The following is a 20,748-nucleotide window of genomic DNA, read 5'->3' as shown; positions in this document are numbered from 1 at the left end:
TCCAGAACACCAACCTGTCTCCGTCGCATCCCAGAACACCAACCTGTCTCCATCGGGTTCCAGAACACCAACCTGTCTCCGTCGGATTCCAGAACACCAACCTGTCTCCGAAGGATTCCAGAACACCAACCTGTCTCCGTCGGGTTCCAGAACACCAACCTGTCTCCGTCGGGTTCCAGAACACCAACCTGTCTCCATCGGGTCCCAGAACACCAACCTGTCTCCGTCGGGTACCAGAACACCAACCTGTCTCCGTCGGGTTCCAGAACACCAACCTGTCTCCATCGGGTCCCAGAACACCAACCTGTCTCCGTCGGGTACCAGAACACCAACCTGTCTCCGTCGGGTCCCAGAACACCAAGCTGTCTCCGTCGGGGTCCAGAACACCAACCTGTCTCCGTCAGGTCCCAGAACACCAACCTGTCTCCGTCGGGTTCCAGAACACCAACCTGTCTCCGTCGGGTTCCAGAACACCAACCTGTCTCCGTCGGGTCCCAGAACACCAACCTGTCTCCGTCGCGTTCCAGAACACCAACCTGTCTCCGTCGGGTTCCAGAACACCAACCTGTCTCCGTTGGGTTCCAGAACTCCAACCTGTCTCCGTCGGGTTCCAGAACACCAACCTGTCTCGGTCGGGTTCCAGATAATTGGAAAATTTATGTGTGTCCCCCATTTCTTCTCCCATCTCAGTATTTATTAATCATATTGTTTTATTAATCATTCACCCACGTGTAGCCTTCACCCAGGTGTATCGATCACCCAGGTGTATCCATCGCCCAAGTCTAGCCTTCGCCCAGGTGTATCCTTCGCCCAGGTGTAGCCTTCGCCCAGGTGTAGCCATCGCCCAAGTGTAGCCTTCGCCCACGTATAGCCATCGCCCAGGTATAGACATCGCCCAGGTGTATCCATCGCCCAGGTGTAGCCTTCGCCCAGGTGTAGCCATCGCCCAGGTGTAGCCATCGCCCAAGTGTAGCCTTCGTCCAGGTATAGCCATCGCCCAGGCATAGCCATCGCCCAGGTATAGCCATCACCCAGGTATAGCCATCGCCCAGGTATAGCCATCGCCCAGGTATAGCCATCGCCCAAGTGTAGCCTTCGCCCATGTATAGCCATCGCCCAGGTATAGCCATCGCCGAGGAATAGCCATCGCCGAGGTGTAGCCATCGCCCAGGTGAAGCCATCGCCCAGGTATAGCCATCACCCAAGTGTAGCCTTCGCCCAGGTATAGCCATCGCCCAGGTGTAGCCATGGCCCAGGTGTAGCCATCGCTCAGGTTGCCTGGTGTTGTCACGTAGAGAAAGAACGCAGTTCAATTAGTCACAAATGGATTTGAGGCTTCGCAGGTTAATTTCCTGCCAGTGCAAATCACCATGGAAATGTTACTCCCGAAGATCTGTGCTGGGCACGGCACTCTATTAGCAAGGTAAACCAATGGGATAAGCTAAATTAACACCTTTTTAGCTACCCTCGTTCTCTCTCTCCATTGAGCCTGCTGTACGTTTGACATTTGTAGATATGAGAGCAAGGTGTGCTCACGGATCCACAGGATTGGGACAAAACCACCCAAATGATCCCAAATGATTCAACATTTAGTGCAGTACTCACACCCATCGTACCTGGAAAGGGAGCAGAGAGTACATAATAAATAGATGAATTGTCCAGCCTGGCTCGTGTCTGCGCTACCCACTGTGGTTGCTTCCCACGAGACAAAAGTGGCACAAGCAGTGGGGACAAAGGTACACGGTGACCCAAGGTGAGGCTGATAACGTTTTGCTGACAGGATGATACCCCGGGGGGTCAGAACACTCCGTGACGTCCATTTGGTCGGAAACTTCACTTTTACCTTCCTTCATAAGTAGACAAGCACTTTTAAACAAGAAGAGTAAAAATGGGGAAAATACCATTAAAATTTTCTATTTTTTATTTTTTGTTTTGTATACAAGAACGAGGCTCATGTAAGAGCTAACACATGCAACATGAAAACATGCACAGACACATCAAACATACAATGAAGGGAGCGGGAGACAAGAGGGAGAGAGGGAAGCACACAAGGACAACAATAGTAGAGAACAGGGACGTCGGTAGATCTGTGGAAGGGGGAGGGCTGCGTGTGGGGGGAGGGGTACAGGTACATGGTATAAAACAAATGAACACGACCAGGAATTTCAGGAAACAAATTGGAGATTGAAAGAGGCGGATTTGGGGTGTTTTAACGGGGGTAGAAAAGATCAAGGTTTTGGATGGGGGAAGATAAGAGATGGCGGTGAACAGCTGTTTTAAAGACCTGGAGGGAGGAGAGGGATTGAAGAGAGTGAGGGAGTTTGTTCCAAAGGCGGGAGAAAAGAGGAATGAAAGAGTGAAGGTGAATAGAGAGTCTTGATTTTGGCAGTTTAACCATAAGAGGGTTGCCTGCAGATCTTGTGTGACCTACAGGAATATTTGGGGGACAGAGCACAGAGAGAGCTGGGGGAGCAAGGCCGGAGAGAAGTCGGTAGAAGACAGAAAGACCAGAAAGACCAGAAAGACAGAAGACAGAAGAAAGAAAGACTTCAACAGCGTGAAGACGAGCTAGGTGTGAGTCAGGTGCACCGGCCCAGATGGAAGAGCAGTATTCCATTGAGCTGCGGATGAAAACCTTGTATGTGGTGAGGAGCTCAGGTGTGCCGAGGAAGGACTTCGCACGACGGAGGATGCCCAGTCGGCGACTGGCTTTGGAGGCCACTCAGCTTGGAAATGTGATTATCCCAGGAAAGATCATGGCAGACTGCGAGACCCAAAAGATTGAGTGACAGAACTTCTTCAAGAGGATTGTTCAGAAAGTAGATGGGAGGGTTGTCCAGTCGGTCTTTTCGGAGAGACATAGTAAGAGTGTGAGATTTGTCAGGATTGAAAGACATGTTCCACTTATTTGACCAGTCTGTGATTTTGTCCAGGTCTTCATAGAGTGAGGAGGCTGCAGACTGCCGATCTGAGGGTTGGGAGCAGCAGAGAGTGGAGTCATCAGCAAAGAGATAAAGAGGATTTTCAAGAGAGTTGAAGTGATCATTGATGAAGAACAGAAAAAGCACAGTGCCCAGAACACTGCCTTTTGGAAATCCAGCCTGAACAGGAAGGGGAGATGAGAGAAATCCATTCAGGACCACACATTGACTGCCACCAGAGAGGAATTCCGCAATCCATGCGTGGAGATTTCCATGAATACCATAGGAGGAGAGTTTGGTGAGCAGAGCTGGGTGCCAGACCGTATCGAAGGCACGAGATATGTCAAGGGAGATGGCTCTGCTTTCCTGTTTGGCATTAAGGACCTCCATCCATTGTTGAGACAGCAGAAGCAGCATGTCTGGAGTAGAATGACCTGGTCTGAATCCAAATTGATGATCAGAGATCAAGAGATTGGAGAAGAGGAAGGATTTGATATCCGAAGCAATGATGGATTCCATGACCTTGTTGATTACTGGGAGCAGACTGATTGGTCTGTAGATGCAAGGATCTGTGTTTCCACCTTTTTTGTGTAAAGCGGTAATGTTTGCTGATTTCTAAGATGGTGGCAAATGACCTTGAGATAAAGAGAGGGTGAAAGGAACAGAGAGAGGGTGAGATAGAGTGGCAGAGCAGGATTTTAGGACCCGTGGGCTGATGTCGTCTGGTCCAGTTGCAGAATCAGAGTCGAGGTTTGACAAAAACTTCTCCACCTTGTCAGGAGAGAAGGACACAGAGTCCAGGAGCAGCTGGCTTCGACTGAGAAAGGTGGGAACAGAGAGGGAATGGGGTTGGACACTAGATTTCGAGGCAGACACAGAGTTGAGGCATTCAGCTATTTCACTTGAATCAGCTGTGAAGCCGTTTGAGGTAAGGGAGGCGATGGAAGGGGAACGAACACCAGAAACAGATTTGACCAGATGCCACCAGGATTTGGAGGAAGGAGACAGGCTTGAGAGTTCATTCTTGAGAGTGGAGAGATAGCACTTCCTGGCACTCCTGAGGGTAGACACACACTTGTTCCGAGCTTGGTGGAAGGAACTGAGATTGCCTTCAGTTGGATTTGCTTTCCAGGAGGCGAAGGCAAGTTGTTTCAGGGCAACTGCCTCGCCACAAGATTCAGTGCACCATGGACGGGAGGAAGGGTATGACAACTGAAGAGGAGATGGGATAAATCTGTGCATGAGAGAGAGCAGTTTGCTTTGGAAGAATTCCCAGGAAGCGTTGATGTCAGAGGCAGCAGAGACGGGAGACCAGTCCAGATGATTCCACAAGGCAGGTGGAGCTTGCTTGAATGGTCTACTGGAGATGGTGAGCATCGGCGACCTTGTGCCACAGTTTGTTTCTTATTGAGATTACAACCAGGGGGTGCAGACCGTTTGATTGTCCTCAGCGCAGTGAAGGTCACGACCAGAGAACACTTCGTGTCAAAACAAAACATGAAGCCATAAGTAGAAAAAAGTAAAACGAATTTGATTTTCCAGCATTCTCGCAGAGCTAAATGACCTCGGGGTACTGGGATGGAAACGCACGTTATGGGATCATGATCATAAAACAGTGGGATCGTGAGATGCGTTATGGGATTGTGAGACCCGTTGTGGGATCGTGGAGCGTTGTGGGATCGTGAGACCCGTTATGGGACCGTGAGACCCATTGTGGGATCGTGAACCCGTTGTGGGATCGTGAGACCCGTTATGGGATCGTGAGACCCGTTATGGGATCGTGAGACCCGTTGTGGGATCGTGAACCCGTTGTGGGATTGAGAGACCCGTTGTGGGATCGTGAGACCCGTTATGGGATCGTGAACCCGTTGTGGGATCGTGAGACCCGTTATGAGATCGTGAGACCCGTTATGGGATCGTGAGACCCGTTGTGGGATCGTGAACGCGTTGTGGGATCGTGAGACCCGTTATGGGATCGTGAGACCCGTTATGGGATCGTGAGACCCGTTGTGGGATCGTGAGACCCGTTGTGGGATCGTGAGACCCGTTATGGGATCGTGAGACCCGTTATGGGATCGTGAGACCCGTTATGGGATCGTGAACCCGTTGTGGGATCGTGAGACCCGTTATGGGATCGTGAGACCCGTTATGGGATCGTGAGACCCGTTGTGGGATCGTGAGACCCGTTATATGACGAGTGCTATACACCAGGTTGAGGTGTGCACAGGTTTGGATGAAAGAGGGATTGATGTATAACAGGTATGACAAGAAGAAACTTTTTCCTTTGGAAACGCAATGACACGTTCAAAACAGTCGGCGGGAAGGGGGGCAGAGGGGGCCCCACCGTGGAGTGTGGGGCTTGGTGGGGCTTGGTGGGGGTTAATAAAACTACATATCATTTGAGTTTTTGTACCATTTTCTGTCAGATCATGAATCCAAGCAATATCACAGGTAAAGTTTTATATCTGAAAACAAAATGGTCTTCGATATGACAGGGTTCAGAACGATCCTCTAGTCCAATTAACTATAACAACAACAATCCCTGCGACCCAAAAAACCTCACTTTTATCCACCCCAAACCACCACCGCATTACGGTTGTGATTTGCAATTGGGTAGTTGTGTTGTAATTGGGTAGTGTGGTGGTTGCTCACGTTGATGTAATTGTGTTGTTGTGGTGAAATTTGGTAGTTGTGGTGGTTGGCTTGTTGCTCACGTGGATGTCATCGGAGTGAGTATCGTCAGTCCATGGGGGGCATAGGGGGATATTGTGATTTATAATTGGGTAGTTGTGTTGTAATTGGGTTGTTGTGTTGTAATTGGGTAGTTTTGGAGCAATTTGGTAGTTGTGGTGTAATTGGGTAGTTGTGGTGTAATTGGGTAGTTCTGTTGTAATTGGGTAGTTGTGGTGTAATTGGGTAGTTCTGTTGTAATTGGGTAGTTGTGGTGTAATTGAGTAGTTGTGGTGTAATTGGGTAGTTGTGGTGTAATTGGGTAGTTGTGGTGTAATTGGGTAGTTGTGGTGTAATTGGGTAGTTGTGGTGTAATTGGGTAGTTCTGTTGTAATTGGGTAGTTGTGGTGTAATTGGGTAGTTATGGTGGTTGGCTGGTTGCTCATGTGGATGTAATCGGAGTGAGTATAGTCAGTCCATGGGGGGAGCGGGGGATGTTGTGATTTGTAATTGGGTAGTTGTGCTGTAATTGGGTAGTTGTGGTATAATTGGGTAGTTGTGGTGTAATTGGGTAGTTCTGTTGTAATTGGGTAGTTGTGGTGTAATTGGGTAGTTATGGTGGTTGGCTTGTTGCTCACGTGGATGTAATTGGAATGAGTATAGTCAGTCCATGGGGGGGCATAGGGGGATATTGTGATTTATAATTGGGTAGTTGTGTTGTAATTGGGTAGTTGTGTTGTAATTGGGTAGTTGTGTTGTAATTGGGTAGTGTGGTGGTTGCTCACGTTGATGTAATTGGGTTGTTGTGGTGGTTGGCTTGTTGCTCACGTGGATGTCATCGGAGTGAGTATCGTCAGTCCATGGGGGGCATAGGGGGATATTGTGATTTATAATTGGGTAGTTGTGTTGTAATTGGGTTGTTGTGTTGTAATTGGGTAGTTTTGGAGCAATTTGGTAGTTGTGGTGTAATTGGTTAGTTGTGTGTTAATTGGGTAGTTATGCTGTAATTGTGTAGTTGTGGTGTAATTGGGTAGTTGTGTTTTAATTGGGTAGTTGTGGTGTAATTGGGTAGTTGTGTTTTAATTGGGTAGTTGTGTTTTAATTGGGTAGTTGTGTTTTAATTGGGTAGTTGTGTTTTAATTGGGTAGTTGTGGTGTAATTGGGTAGTTGTGGTTTAATTGGGTAGTTATGGTGTAATTGGGTAGTTGTGGTGTAATTGGGTAGTTATGGTGGTTGGCTTGTTGCTCACGTGGATGTAATTGGAGTGAGTATAGTCAGTCCATGGGGGAGAGGGGATGTTGTGATTTGTAATTGGGTAGTTGTGGTGTAATTGGGTAGATGGGTTTTAATTGGGTAGTTGTGGTGTAATTGGGTAGTTGTGTTTTAATTGGGTAGTTGTGGTGTAATTGGGTAGTTGTGGTGTAATTGGGTAGTTGTGGTTTAATTGGGTAGTTATGCTGTAATTGGGTGGTTGTGCTGTAATTGGGTAGTTGTGGTGGTTGGCTTGTTGCTCACGTGGATGTAATTGGAGTGAGTATAGTCAGTCCATGGGGGAGAGGGGATGTTGTGATTTGTAATTGGGTAGTTATGCTGTAATTGGGTAGTTGTGGTGTAATTGGGTAGTTGTGGTGGTTGGCTTGTTGCTCACGTGGATGTAATTGGAGTGAGTATAATCAGTCCATGGGGGAGAGGGGATGTTGTGATTTGTAATTGGGTAGTTGTGGTGTAATTGGGTAGATGGGTTTTAATTGGGTAGTTGTGGTGTAATTGGGTAGTTGTGTTTTAATTGGGTAGTTGTGGTGTAATTGGGTAGTTGTGGTGTAATTGGGTAGTTGTGGTTTAATTGGGTAGTTATGCTGTAATTGGGTGGTTGTGCTGTAATTGGGTAGTTGTGGTGGTTGGCTTGTTGCTCACGTGGATGTAATTGGAGTGAGTATAGTCAGTCCATGGGGGAGAGGGGATGTTGTGATTTGTAATTGGGTAGTTATGCTGTAATTGGGTAGTTGTGGTGTAATTGGGTAGTTGTGGTGGTTGGCTTGTTGCTCACGTGGATGTAATTGGAGTGAGTATAATCAGTCCATGGGGGAGAGGGGATGTTGTGATTTGTAATTGGGTAGTTGTGGTGTAATTGGGTAGTTGTGGTGGTTGGCTTGTTGCTCACGTGGATGTAATTGGAGTGAGTATAGTCAGTCCATGGGGGAGAGGGGATGTTGTGATTTGTAATTGGGTTGTTGTGTTGTAATTGGGTAGTTTTGGAGCAATTTGGTAGTTGTGGTGTAATTGGTTAGTTGTGTGTTAATTGGGTAGTTATGCTGTAATTGTGTAGTTGTGGTGTAATTGGGTAGTTGTGTTTTAATTGGGTAGTTGTGGTGTAATTGGGTAGTTGTGTTTTAATTGGGGAGTTGTGTTTTAATTGGGTAGTTGTGGTGTAATTGGGTAGTTGTGGTTTAATTGGGTAGTTGTGGTGTAATTGGGTAGTTGTGGTGTAATTGGGTAGTTGTGCTGTAATTGGGTAGTTGTGCTGTAATTGGGTAGTTGTGGTGTAATTGGGTAGTTCTGCTGTAATTGGGTAGTTGTGGTGTAATTGGGTAGTTGTGGTGTAATTGGGTAGTTGTGCTGTAATTGGGTAGTTGTGTTGTAATTGGGTAGTTGTGCTGTAATTGGGTAGTTGTGGTGTAATTGGTTAGTTCTGTTGTAATTGGGTAGTTGTGGTGTAATTGGATAGTTGTGGTGTAAATGGGTAGTTCTGTTGTAATTGGGTAGTTGTGGTGTAATTGGGTAGTTGTGGTGTAATTGGGTAGTTGTGGTGTAATTGGGTAGTTGTGGTGGTTGGCCTGTTGCTCACGTGGATGTAATTGGAGTGAGTATAGTCAGTCCATGGGGGAGAGGGGATGTTGTGATTTGTAATTGGGTAGTTGTGGTGTAATTGGGTAGTTGTGGTGTATTTGGGTAGTTGTGCTGTAATTGGGTAGTTGTGCTGTAATTGGGTAGTTGTGGTGGTTGGCCTGTTGCTCACGTGGATGTAATTGGAGTGAGTATAGTCAGTCCATGGGGGAGAGGGGATGTTGTGATTTGTAATTGGGTAGTTGTGTAATTGGGTAGTTGTGCTGTAATTGGGTAGTTGTGGTGTAATTGGGTAGTTGTGGTGGTTGGCTTGTTGCTCACGTGGATGTAATCGGAGTGAGTATAGTCAGTCCATGGGGGGAGAGGGGGATGTTGTGATGATCGTGTAGGCGGTGTAAAGTGAGGGAGGAGGTCGGACAGGGACAGAGGGAGGCTCGAGGGAGGGCGGGGTAGCTGCCGCGAGCCCAGTGTGCCGGCATTGGGGACGAAGCGAGAGGGATCAGAGAGAAAGGGCTGGATAAAGGGGACGCGGCGAGGAGGGTGATGAGATGAGGGAAGATAACTAACCAGGTAACCGGACGCTTCGTCAGAGGTACGGACGGACAAAGCGAGTCGGACACCTCGGGGATCGTCTGCAGTCCGAGGCTCGTTCGCTGTCCATATCGGGTCCGTCCCGGCCCGCGTCTCCGGACACATCGCATGTCTGCGGCGAGTGGGCCTTTAACACCGGTAAGGGTTAAATGATCTGTGTCCCTCACCCTGTCCCGCCGTGCAGGCACTTTCCCCTCGTTATGTGTCTTTGTGCGGTGTCTGTGTCCCCTTGACTATCTGTCCTCGTGTGTCCGTTTCTCGCAGCCCGATCCCGGCAGGTGCTTTCGCGATGTCCGTTTGACACGGACTGAGGGATTAAAGGGACAACGCGGAGAGGAAAGGACAGACAGACGTGGATACCAGGAGGGTTAAACCGAGGAGAGACAAAAGTGCAGACACCCAGTGACAATTGGTAGGAATTTTAGGGGGTGGGTCGGGGGTAAAGGGGGCAGTGAGAGATTGCGTATTCAAGGCAAACAAGTGTGTTATTGGAACTGAGATGGGGGCAGAGGGACTATGGAGGTGTTTAGTGCAGTGAGAGTGGGTGGGTGGTGGTGGGAATGGTGTGGGAGTGCAGGATTGAGTGAAATTAGTGTGACTGTGCAAAAAAAGTGCGATGGTGTGGGCGAGTGTGATTGTTTGACGATGCGACGAGAGTCAGACATCGAAGTGTCTGTGTGTGTGTGTGTGTGTGTGTGTGTGTTTATGTGTTTGTGTGTTTATGTGTGTGTGTTTATGTGTTTATGTGTGTGTGTTTATGTGTTTAGGTGTTTATGTGTGTGTGTTTATGTATTTATGTGTGTGTGTTTATGTGTGTGTGTTTATGTGTTTATGTGTGTGTTTATGTGTGTGTTTATGTGTTTATGTGTGTGTGTTTATGTGTTTATGTGTGTGTGTTTATGTGTTTATGTGTGTGTGTGTTTATGTGTTTATGTGTGTGTGTTTATGTGTGTATGTTTATGTGTGTATGTGTGTGTGTTTATGTGTTTATGTGTGTGTGTTTATGTGTTTATGTGTGTGTTTATGTGTGTGTGTGTTTATGTGTTTATGTGTGTGTGTTTATGTGTTTATGTGTGTGTGTTTATGTGTTTAGGTGTTTATGTGTGTGTGTTTATGTATTTATGTGTGTGTGTTTATGTGTGTGTTTATGTGTTTATGTGTGTGTGTGTTTATGTGTGTGTGTTTATGTGTTTATGTGTGTGTGTTTATGTGTTTATGTGTGTGTGTTTATGTGTTTATGTGTGTGTGTTTATGTGTTTATGTGTGTGTGTTTATGTGTTTATGTGTGTGTGTTTATGTGTGTGTGTTTATGTGTGTGTGTTTATGTGTTTATGTGTGTGTTTATGTGTGTGTGTGTTTATGTGTTTATGTGTGTGTGTTTATGTGTTTATGTGTGTGTGTTTATGTGTTTATGTGTGTGTGTTTATGTGTTTATGTGTGTGTGTTTATGTGTGTGTGTTTATGTGTGTGTTTATGTGTTTATGTGTGTGTTTATGTGTTTATGTGTGTGTGTGTTTATGTGTGTGTGTTTGTGTGTTTATGTTTGTGTGTGTGTTTATGTTTGTTTGTGTGTGTGTGTGTGTGTGTGTGTGTGTCTGTTTGTGTGCGTTTATGTGTCAGTCACCTGTCCAAATACGAGCATTGCCTCGCCAGTGACCGCGCCATGGTATTTCACTGCTGACTTGTACACGACCACATGGGATGTTGTCTTTTGTCTGCTGTGACCTGCCCGCGTGCCACAAGGACGTCATGTGAATTGTCAATCAAGGACAGTCTGGGGCGGTGACCATCCCGGACAGTCTGTGGTCATTGACCATCCCAGACAGTCTGGGGGTGGTGATCATCTTCGACAGTCTGGGGGTGGTGATCACCCCAGACCGCCTGGGCCCGTGATCACCCCGGAGCGGCGGGGAGGTAATCACCCTGGACCCTCGGAGGGTGGTAATCACCCTGGATCGTCAGGGCGGTTGTCACCCCGGACCGTCGGGGCGGTTGTCACCCCGGACCGTCGGGGTCGGTTATCACCTCGGTCCGTCGGGGGCGGTTATCACCTCGGACCGTCAGGGGCGGTTATCACCCTGCACCGTCGGGGGTGGTAATCGCCCTGGACTGTCGGGGGAAGTTGTCACCCCGGACCGTCGGGGGCGGTTATCACCTCTGTCCGTCGGGGGAGGTAATCACCCTGGACCGTCTGGGGTGGTCATCATCCCGGACCGTCGGGGGTGGTGATCATCCCGGACTGTTGGTGCGGGGATCACCCTGGACCGTCGGGGGTGGTGATCATCCAGGACCGTCGGGGGTGGTGATCATCCCGGACGATCGAGGGTGGTGATCGCCATCGACCATCGGGGGTGGTCATCATCTCGGACCGTCGGGGGCGGTGATCACCCCAGAGAGTAGGGGGGCGGCAATCATTCAGTACAATGGGGGGCAGGAGAGGGGGCGATGCAGGACTATGGAGGATGATCCCAGATTCTGGGACACTGTGTCAGACCCTTGTTCTGCATTGTGATCGCCAGAAAGAATTTTATCTTTTTGATTATTCGAAGCCCTTTCTTTATCTGCCTGGGGTAGAGCAGTCTTTGACCGATGGCAAACAGCATGGTGATGTCACTTTTGTCCAAGCGCGACATTCGTGGTCTCCACAGCACGTCTGGGTTGCTTGTATCCCCAGAAGAGCCTTTGATACACCAAATATGAACAAATCCCAAACGAGAAACAAAGTAACCACCGGTGTGTAAACGTTTCCCAAAACGAACGGCTCTTCCCAGCAATCATAACTTTCACCAAACTAGGAATGATTACACTTACACGAATCCAAGTACTGCAAGCAAAACTTCCTTTCGTTCATGTGTGAATGCAATTCCTTCCATTGTTATTTGTGCCATTTGAAAGGCACGTGATTGACTCGGCATTGTCCGAGTTTGGCAAATCCATTTTGCGGTTTCCAAATGGGAATTTTTCTGCTCGTGAGAAGTGGAGTGGACACACGTTTTGGTCGCAGTGTTGAAATCCAAATGAGAGTTTGATTTGTTGTGAAACACGTGGCCACCTGTTATGAGCAATATTACCTGTGCATTGTTCCATGTCGGCATCTTCTCAGTTTCGTGTTGTTTCTGTATCCGATAAGCTTTGTGGATGTGAATTATTGCAATGATCGGTCATCCAGACTTTCTGCATTATAATTGATTATAATCCTGAATATCCTTGAAATCGATCGGGCGAGAGACCATTCCAGCGCACGGAGTGGATCTTGTCTGTTGCCAGAAATTTTACCCCGAACCCCTAAATATGGTATCGCCGAGGTATCCTTTTTATGTTTGGAGTGATAATCCACCTTTTTCCTGTTTAAATATTGTGAATGGTTTCATCCAGAATTAGGTGCACAAGGACTTCAGTACAAAATGGCCAAACACTTGAGAGATTTGAACCTGTGGTTCCCTGAACAACCGATTTCTTAACGTAGCTCAGAATACCTGACTCAGAAAAGATCTATTGCATTTACTCACCTGCAGAATAGGGTAAGGGTTGTGTGTCGACCGTGGAATGTACAGTGGCCTGCAAAAGTATCCACCACCTCCCAGAAATGCCACATTTGGATGAATTACTAATTATGAAGAAACAATTTTTCAAATGAACTTTTTTATTCATAACTAAAGAGATCAAAGTAAACATTGTTATAGTTGAAAGAGGTCACATGTTGAAGTTAAAGGAGGAGGAAATCCTTGACGATTCCTCACGTGAAAATTGCGCTAGCTCTGCTAAGTTTAATGGGGATCATCGATGGACTGGAATCTTCAATTGGGTTCAAGTCAGGACTTTGACTGGGCCACTCAAGAACATTTATTTTCTTTTCATTCAGGCCCTCGGTGTGGCTTTAGCTTTGTGCTTTGGATCATTGTCCTTCTGAAACGTTAATCAAGGCCATCTAGGCAATCTCTGGGAGCTGGGCCGGAGAGAAGTCGGTAGAAGACAGAAAGACCACCAACCTGCCTGCGGTGAGCGAGTGATAGGCCCTCAGATTCAGCTCCATCGCAGGAGATTCTAATGATTCTGAAAGCTTTGGTTTCAACAGCGTAAAGCCGAGCTAGGTATGAGGCAGGAGCACCGGCCCAGAGGGGGGAACAGTATTCCATCAAGATGCGGATGAAAGCTTTGTATGTGGTGAGGAGCTCAGAAATGCCCAGAAAGGCTTTCGCACGACGGAGGATGCCCAGTCGGCGACTGGCTTTGGAGGCCAGCTTGGAAATGTGGTTTTCCCAGGAAAGATCATGGCAGATAGTGAGACCCAAAAGCTTCAGTGACAGAACTTCTTTGAGAGGATTGTTCAGAAAGTAGATGGGAGGGTTGTCCAGTCGGTCTTTTCGGAGAGACAAAGTGAGAGTGTGAGATTTGTCAGGATTGAAAGACATGTTCTATTTGTTTGACCTGTCTGTGATTTTGTCCAGGTCTGCAGAGAGTGAGGAGGCTGCTGTCTGCCGATCTGAGGGTTGAGATATGGAACAGCAGAGTGTGGAGTCATCAGCAAAGAGATATAGAGGATTTTCCAGAGAGTCGGAGAGATCATTAATGAAGACCAGAAAAAGCACAGGGTCCAGAACACTGACTTGAGAAACTCCAGCCTGAACAGGAAGAGGAGATGAGAGAATTCCATTCAGGGCCACATGTTGACTACGACGGGAGAAGATGTCTGCAAGCCACGTGTGGAGGTTTTCATGGATACCACAAGAAGAGACTTTGGGAAGCGGGGCGGGGTGCCAGGCTGTATCGAAGGCGTGAAATATGTCAAGGGAGACAGCTCTGATTTCCTGTCTGGCATTGAGGACCTCCATCCATTGTTGAGACAGGAGAAGTAGCATATCCAGAGGAGAATGGCTTGCTCTAAATCAAAATTGATGCCATTGGAGAAGAAGGATTTAATATCCGAAGCAATGATGGATTCCATGTCCTTGCTGATGATTAGGAGCAGGCTGATTGGTCTGTAGTTGCAAGGATCTGCTTTTGCATCTTTATTATGTAAAGCGGTAATGTTGGCTGATTTCCCAGCAGATTGCAGGATGACCTTGAGCAAAGGAGGGGGTGAAGAGAACAGAGAGAGGGTGGGATAGAGCGGCAGAGCAGGATTTTAGGACCCATGGGCTGATGCCGTCTGGTCCAGTTGCAGAAGCAGAGTCGAGGTTTGACAGAAACTTCTCTACCTTGTCAGGAGAGAAGGACACAGAGTCCATGAGCAGCTGGGTTTGACTGGGTAAGGGGGGTACAGACAGAGATGGGTTTGGGAGACAAGATTTTGAGGCAAACACAGAGTTTAGGCATTCAGCTTTTTCACTTGAATCAGTTGTGTAGCCATTTGAGGTAAGGGGGGGTCAGGGGGATGGAAGGGGAACAAACACCAATAACAGATTTGACCAGATGCCACCAGGATTTGGAGGAGGGAGACAGGTTTGAGAGTTCAGTCTTGAGAGTAGGGAGATATTGTTTCCTGGCTCTCCTGAGGGTAGACACACACTGGTTCTGAGCTTTGTGGAAGGAAGTGAGATTGCCTTCAGTTGGATTAGCCTTCCAGGAGGCGAAGGCAAGTTGTTTCAGGGCAACTGCCTCACCACAACATTATTTGCACCACGGACGGGATGAAGGGTATGACAACTGAAGACTGTGCATGAGAGAGAATATTTATTTGGAAGAATTCCCAGGATGAGTTGATGTCAGAGGCAGTAGAGATGGGAGAACAGTCCAGATGTTGATGGCTGCTTACAGACCATGCCAGTCAGCCTGAGTGAAATGCCAGACACGTCTATGCTGAGGAGGCTCTCTGAGAACGGCCAGAGAGATGTCCACTTTAACAAGCAATTGATCAGATGAACCGAATGGAGCAGAAGAAGAGCAGCAGACATTTGCAGGGAAGTTAGTCATAACCAAGTCTGGAGGAGGAGATGCTCCATTGACTGAGATCCGGGTCGGGAAATTGACAGATTGTGTCAGTCCAAATGAGTCACAGAAGTCCTTTGCTGAGGTGCCATGGCTGGTGTGAGAGGTACCTACACCCAGTCAGCTGGCATGATGACAGTTGAAGTCTGACTCAAACAGGTTTTTATCAAGGATTCTCCTGTACTTTGCACCGTCTGTTGTTCCTTCTATCCTGACATGCTTGCCAGTCCTTGCTGATGAAAAGCAGCCCCATAACATGATGCCGTCACCACCATCTTTGACAGTAGGGATGGTGTAGACTAGGTGATGTGTAGTGTTAGGCATGTGCCAGACGTAACGCTTTGAATTTGGATCAAAAAGTTCAATTTTTGTCTCGTCCTACCACAAAACGTTTCTCCACGAGCCTCTGCAGTGTCATTAACATGATTTTTCGCAAACTCTATACAAGATTTCTGATGTGTATTTTTCGGTATTGGCTTCTTTCTTGCCACCTGTCCATAAAGGCCATTTTTGGGACGGGAACAGGATATTGTTGATTGATGAATACTGACCCCCATGTCGGACATAGACCCTTGCAGATCTTTCAAAGTCATTGTTGGATTTACAGTGACATCCTGAACCAGTTTTCTGCTTGCCCGGGTGCTCAGTTTGGATGGGCGACCTGATCTGGGTAGAGTCTGGGTGGTATGACACATTTTCCACTTCTTAATCATGGATGTCATTGTCACCGTACTCAAAGGGATATAATGAGTGACTTTGAAATCTTCTTATAACCCTCTCCTGAACGATGCTTCTCCATCACTTTGCCTGACTTCTTTGGAAAACTCCTGGGTCTTCATGTTTGCCTTGTTGGTTGACCAAGTGAGTTGCACCTTAAAACTCCATGGATAAGTGGGGGAGATTAACTCCTCCCCGTTGGACTTAGTCTGAAACTGGGGCTTTTGGATTGGATCTCCTCCGTCTGTCCGTCTGTCCATCTGTCTGTGTCCGTTTGTCCGTCTGTGCATCAGAAACCATATCTCGGACATGGATGGACAGATTTTGTTCATAGTTGGCAAAAAGACAACACATGACGGTATACATATGCGCATCATTTTGTGTCCAGATGTTATCAAAGACTGCCGACTGGCAGCCATTTTAGTTATAAAAAACCTGATGTTGAACATGTCCTCAACCATTTCTCGGACATGCATTTATCGATGTTGTTAAAACTTGGCAAGCAGATAAGGAATGATGGTTTACATATACGCGTCAATTCCTTTCACAATCAGTCCAAGATGGCCGACTAGCAGCCATTTTGTTACTTAAACGTGTCTCCAACCATTTCTCGTACAGGCATGGCCTGTTTTTGTTCAAACTTGGCACAAGCACACAACATGATGGCATACACGTGCCCCTCACTTCATTTTGAGATATGATTAAATGTGGCCGACTGGTAGACTGGCGGCCATTTTAGTTGTAAAAAAAAACCAGTATTGAATACGTTCTGAACCATTTCTCGGAAATGCTTTTGCCAAACTTGTTCAACCTCGGCGCATAGATAATGAATGATTGTTTACATATGAACGCCAGATCCAAGATGGCCGACTGTCGGCCATTTTGTTATGTCAACGTGCATCCATCCATTTCTTGAACGTGCATGGATCAAGTTTGTTCAAACTTGGCACCAAAACAATACATGAGAGTTTACATATGCAGAATTTCTTATCGTAATCAGACCAAAGATGGCCGGACTGACGGCCTTTAACAACGTTACTGAAAATGACTAAAACCACTGGGGCCATGACATTTTATGTCTTTATCTCCTTGTTTTTAAGTAGAGAAAAAAGTTGAATGAAATGGTGTTTGTGTGTGGATCTTAGAATGAAATGGTGTTTGTGTGTAGATGATTGAATGAAATGGTGTTTCTGTGTAGATGATTGAATGAAATGATGTTTGTGTGTGGATCTTAGAATGAAATGGTGTTTGTGTGTAGATGATTTAATGAAATGGTGTTTGAGTGTAGATCATTGAATGAAATGATGTTTGTGTGCAGATGATTAAATGAAATGGTGTTTGTGTGTCGATCATTGAATGAAATGGTGTTTGTGTGTAGATGATTTAATGAAATGGTGTTTGAGTGTAGATGATTTAATGAAATGATGTTTGTGTGTAGATGATTTAATGAAATGATGTTTGTGTGTCGATCATTGAATGAAATGGTGTTTGTGTGTAGATGATTTAATGAAATGGTGTTTGAGTGTAGATCATTGAATGAAATGGTGTTTCTGTGTCGATCATTGAATGAAATGATGTTTGTGTGTAGATGATTGAATGAAATGGTGTTTGTGTGTAGATCATTGAATGAAATTATGTTTGTGTGTAGATGATTGAATGAAATTATGTTTGTGTGTAGATGATTGAATGAAATGGTGTTTGTGTGTAGATCATTGAATGAAATGCTGTTTGTGTGTAGATGATTGAATGAAATGATGTTTGTGTGTAGATCATTGAATGAAATGATGTTTGTGTGCAGATGATTAAATGAAATGGTGTTTGTGTGTAGATGATTGAATGAAATGATGTTTGAGTGAAGATGATTAAATGAAATGGTGTTTGTGTGTAGATGATTGAATGAAATGGTGTTTGTGTGTAGATCATTGAATGAAATGATGTTTGTGTGTAGATCATTGAATGAAATGATGTTTGTGTGCAGATCATTGAATGAAATGGTGTTTGTGTGTGGATCATTGAATGAAATGATGTTTGTGTGTAGATGATTGAATGAAATGATGTTTGTGTGTAGATCATTGAATGAAATGATGTTTGTGTGCAGATGATTAAATGAAATGGTGTTTGTGTGTCGATCATTGAATGAAATGATGTTTGAGTGTAGATGATCAAATGAAATGGTGTTTGTGTGTAGATCATTGAATGAAATGGTGTTTGTGTGCAGATCATTGAATGAAATGGTGTTTGTGTGTAGATCATTGAATGAAATGATGTTTGTGTGTAGATGATTGAATGAAATGATGTTTGTGTGTAGATCATTGAATGAAATGATGTTTGTGTGCAGATGATTAAATGAAATGGTGTTTGTGTGTCGATCATTGAATGAAATGATGTTTGAGTGTAGATGATCAAATGAAATGGTGTTTGTGTGTAGATCATTGATTGAAATGGTGTTTGTGTGCAGATCATTGAATGAAATGGTGTTTGTGTGTAGATGATTGAATGAAATGATGTTTGTGTGTAGATGATTGAATGAAATGATGTTTGTGTGTAGATCATTGAATGAAATGGTGTTTGTGTGTAGATCATTGAATGAAATGATGTTTGTGTGTAGATCATTGAATGAAATGATGTTTGTGTGTAGATCATTGAATGAAATGGTGTTTGTGTGTAGATCATTGAATGAAATGATGTTTGTGTGTAGATCATTGAATGAAATGAAGTTTGTGTGTAGATGATTGAATGAAATGATGTTTGTGTGTAGATCATTGAATGAAATGATGTTTGTGTGTAGATGATTGAATGAAATGATGTTTGTGTGTAGATGATTAAATTAAATGGTGTTTGTGTGTAGATGATTAAATGAAATGGTGTTTGTGTGTCGATCATTGAATGAAATGGTGTTTGTGTGTAGATGATTGAATGAAATGATGTTTGAGTGCAGATCATTGAATGAAATGGTGTTTGTGTGCAGATCATTGAATAAAATGATGTTTGTGTGTCGATCATTGAATGAAATGGTGTTTGTGTGTCGATCATTGAATAAAATGATGTTTGTGTGTCGATCATTGAATGAAATGATGTTTGTGTGTCGATCATTGAATGAAATGGTGTTTGTGTGTCGATCATTGAATGAAATGATGTTTGTGTGTCGATCATTGAATGAAATGGTGTTTGTGTGCAGATCATTGAATGAAATGATGTTTGTGTGTCGATCATTGAATGAAATGGTGTTTGTGTGTCGATCATTGAATGAAATGGTGTTTGTGTGTAGATCATTGAATAAAATGATGTTTGTGTGTCGATCATTGAATGAAATGGTGTTTGTGTGCAGATCATTGAATAAAATAATGTTTGTGTGTCGATCATTGAATGAAATGGTGTTTGTGTGCAGATCATTGAATAAAATGATGTTTGTGTGTGGATCTTAGAATGAAATGGTGTTTGTGTGTAGATCATTGAATGAAATGAAGTTTGTGTGTAGATCATTGAATGAAATGAAGTTTGTGTGTAGATCATTGAATGAAATGGTGTTTGTGTGTCCATCATTGAATGAAATGAAGTTTGTGTGCAGATCATTGAATGAAATGGTGTTTGTATGTGGATCTTAGAATGAAATGGTGTTTGTGTGTAGATCATTGAATGAAATGAAGTTTGTGTGTAGATCATTGAATGAAATGAAGTTTGTGTGTAGATCATTGAATGAAATGGTGTTTGTGTGTCGATCATTGAATGAAATGGTGTTTGTGTGTCGATCATTGAATGAAATGAAGTTTGTGTGTAGATCATTGAATGAAATGGTGTTTGTGTGTCGATCATTGAATGAAATGAAGTTTGTGTGGTGTAGATCATTGAATGAAATGGTGTTTGTGTGTCGATCATTGAATGAAATGGTGTTTGTGTGTCGATCATTGAATGAAATGGTGTTCTGTGTCGATCATTGAATGAAATGAAGTTTGTGTGCAGATTATTGAATGAAATGGTGTTTGTGTGTCGATCATTGAATGAAATGGTGTTTGTGTGTCGATCATTGAATGAAATGGTGTTTGTGTGTCGATCATTGAATGAAATGGTGTTCTGTGTCGATCATTGAATGAAATGAAGTTTGTGTGCAGATTATTGAATGAAATGGTGTTTGTGTGTCGATCATTGAATGAAATGGTGTTTGTGTGTAGATCATTAAATGAAATGAAGTTTGTGTGTAGATCATTGAATGAAATGAAGTTTGTGTGTAGATCATTAAATGAAATGATGTTTGTGTGTAGATCATTAAATGAAATGATGTTTGTGTGTCGATCATTGAATGAAATGGTGTTTGTGTGTAGATCATTAAATGAAATGGTGTTTGTGTGTAGATCATTAAATGAAATGAAGTTTGTGTGTAGATCATTGAATGAAATGAAGTTTGTGTGTAGATCATTGAATGAAATGAAGTTTGTGTGTCGATCATTGAATGAAATGGTGTTTGTGTGTCGATCATTAAATGAAATGATGTTTGTGTGTAGATCATTGAATGAAATGAAGTTTGTGTGTCGATCATTAAATGAAATGATGTTTGTGTGTAGATCATTGAATGAAATGATGTTTGTGTGTAGATCATTGAATGAAATGAAGTTTGTGTGTAGATCATTAAATGAAATGATGTTTGTGTGTAGATCATTGAATGAAATGAAGTTTGTGTGTCGATCATTAAATGAAATGATGTTTGTGTGTCGATCATTAAATGAAATGAAGTTTGTTTGTAGATCATTGAATGAAATGAAGTTTGTTTGTAGATCATTAAATGAAATGGTGTTTGTGTGTAGATCATTAAATGAAATGGTGTTTGTGTGTAGATCATTAAATGAAATGAAGTTTGTTTGTAGATCATTAAATGAAATGGTGTTTGTGTGTAGATCATTAAATGAAATGGTGTTTGTGTGTAGATCATTAAATGAAATGATGTTTGTGTGTAGATCATTAAATGAAATGAAGTTTGTTTTTAGATCATTAAATGAAATGGTGTTTGTGTGTAGATCATTAAATGAAATGGTGTTTGTGTGTAGATCATTAAATGAAATGATGTTTGTGTGTCGATCATTGA

At 44.2% G+C, this 20,748-nt stretch overlaps 1 protein-coding gene across 2 annotated transcripts in view; it reads left to right on the top strand.

Moving 5' to 3' along the window:
• Nucleotides 1-8,903: 8,903 nt before the first annotated feature.
• Nucleotides 8,904-20,748, top strand: part of LOC137420580 (LIM domain-binding protein 2) — a 599,034-nt gene continuing 587,189 nt past the window's right edge. For both annotated transcript variants that reach the window (XM_068105754.2, XM_068105750.2), the window contains exon 1: nucleotides 8,904-9,164. In XM_068105754.2, coding sequence (XP_067961855.1) covers nucleotides 9,135-9,164 — 30 coding nt within the window. In that variant the 5' untranslated portion in view covers nucleotides 8,904-9,134. The remainder of the gene's footprint in view (nucleotides 9,165-20,748) is intronic.

Source organism: Myxine glutinosa, chromosome 2 (assembly GCF_964187855.1).
Source record: "Myxine glutinosa chromosome 2, kmMyxGlut1.1, whole genome shotgun sequence".
Lineage (NCBI taxonomy): Eukaryota > Metazoa > Chordata > Myxini > Myxiniformes > Myxinidae > Myxine > Myxine glutinosa.
This window is presented reverse-complemented; position numbering and strand designations above follow the sequence as displayed.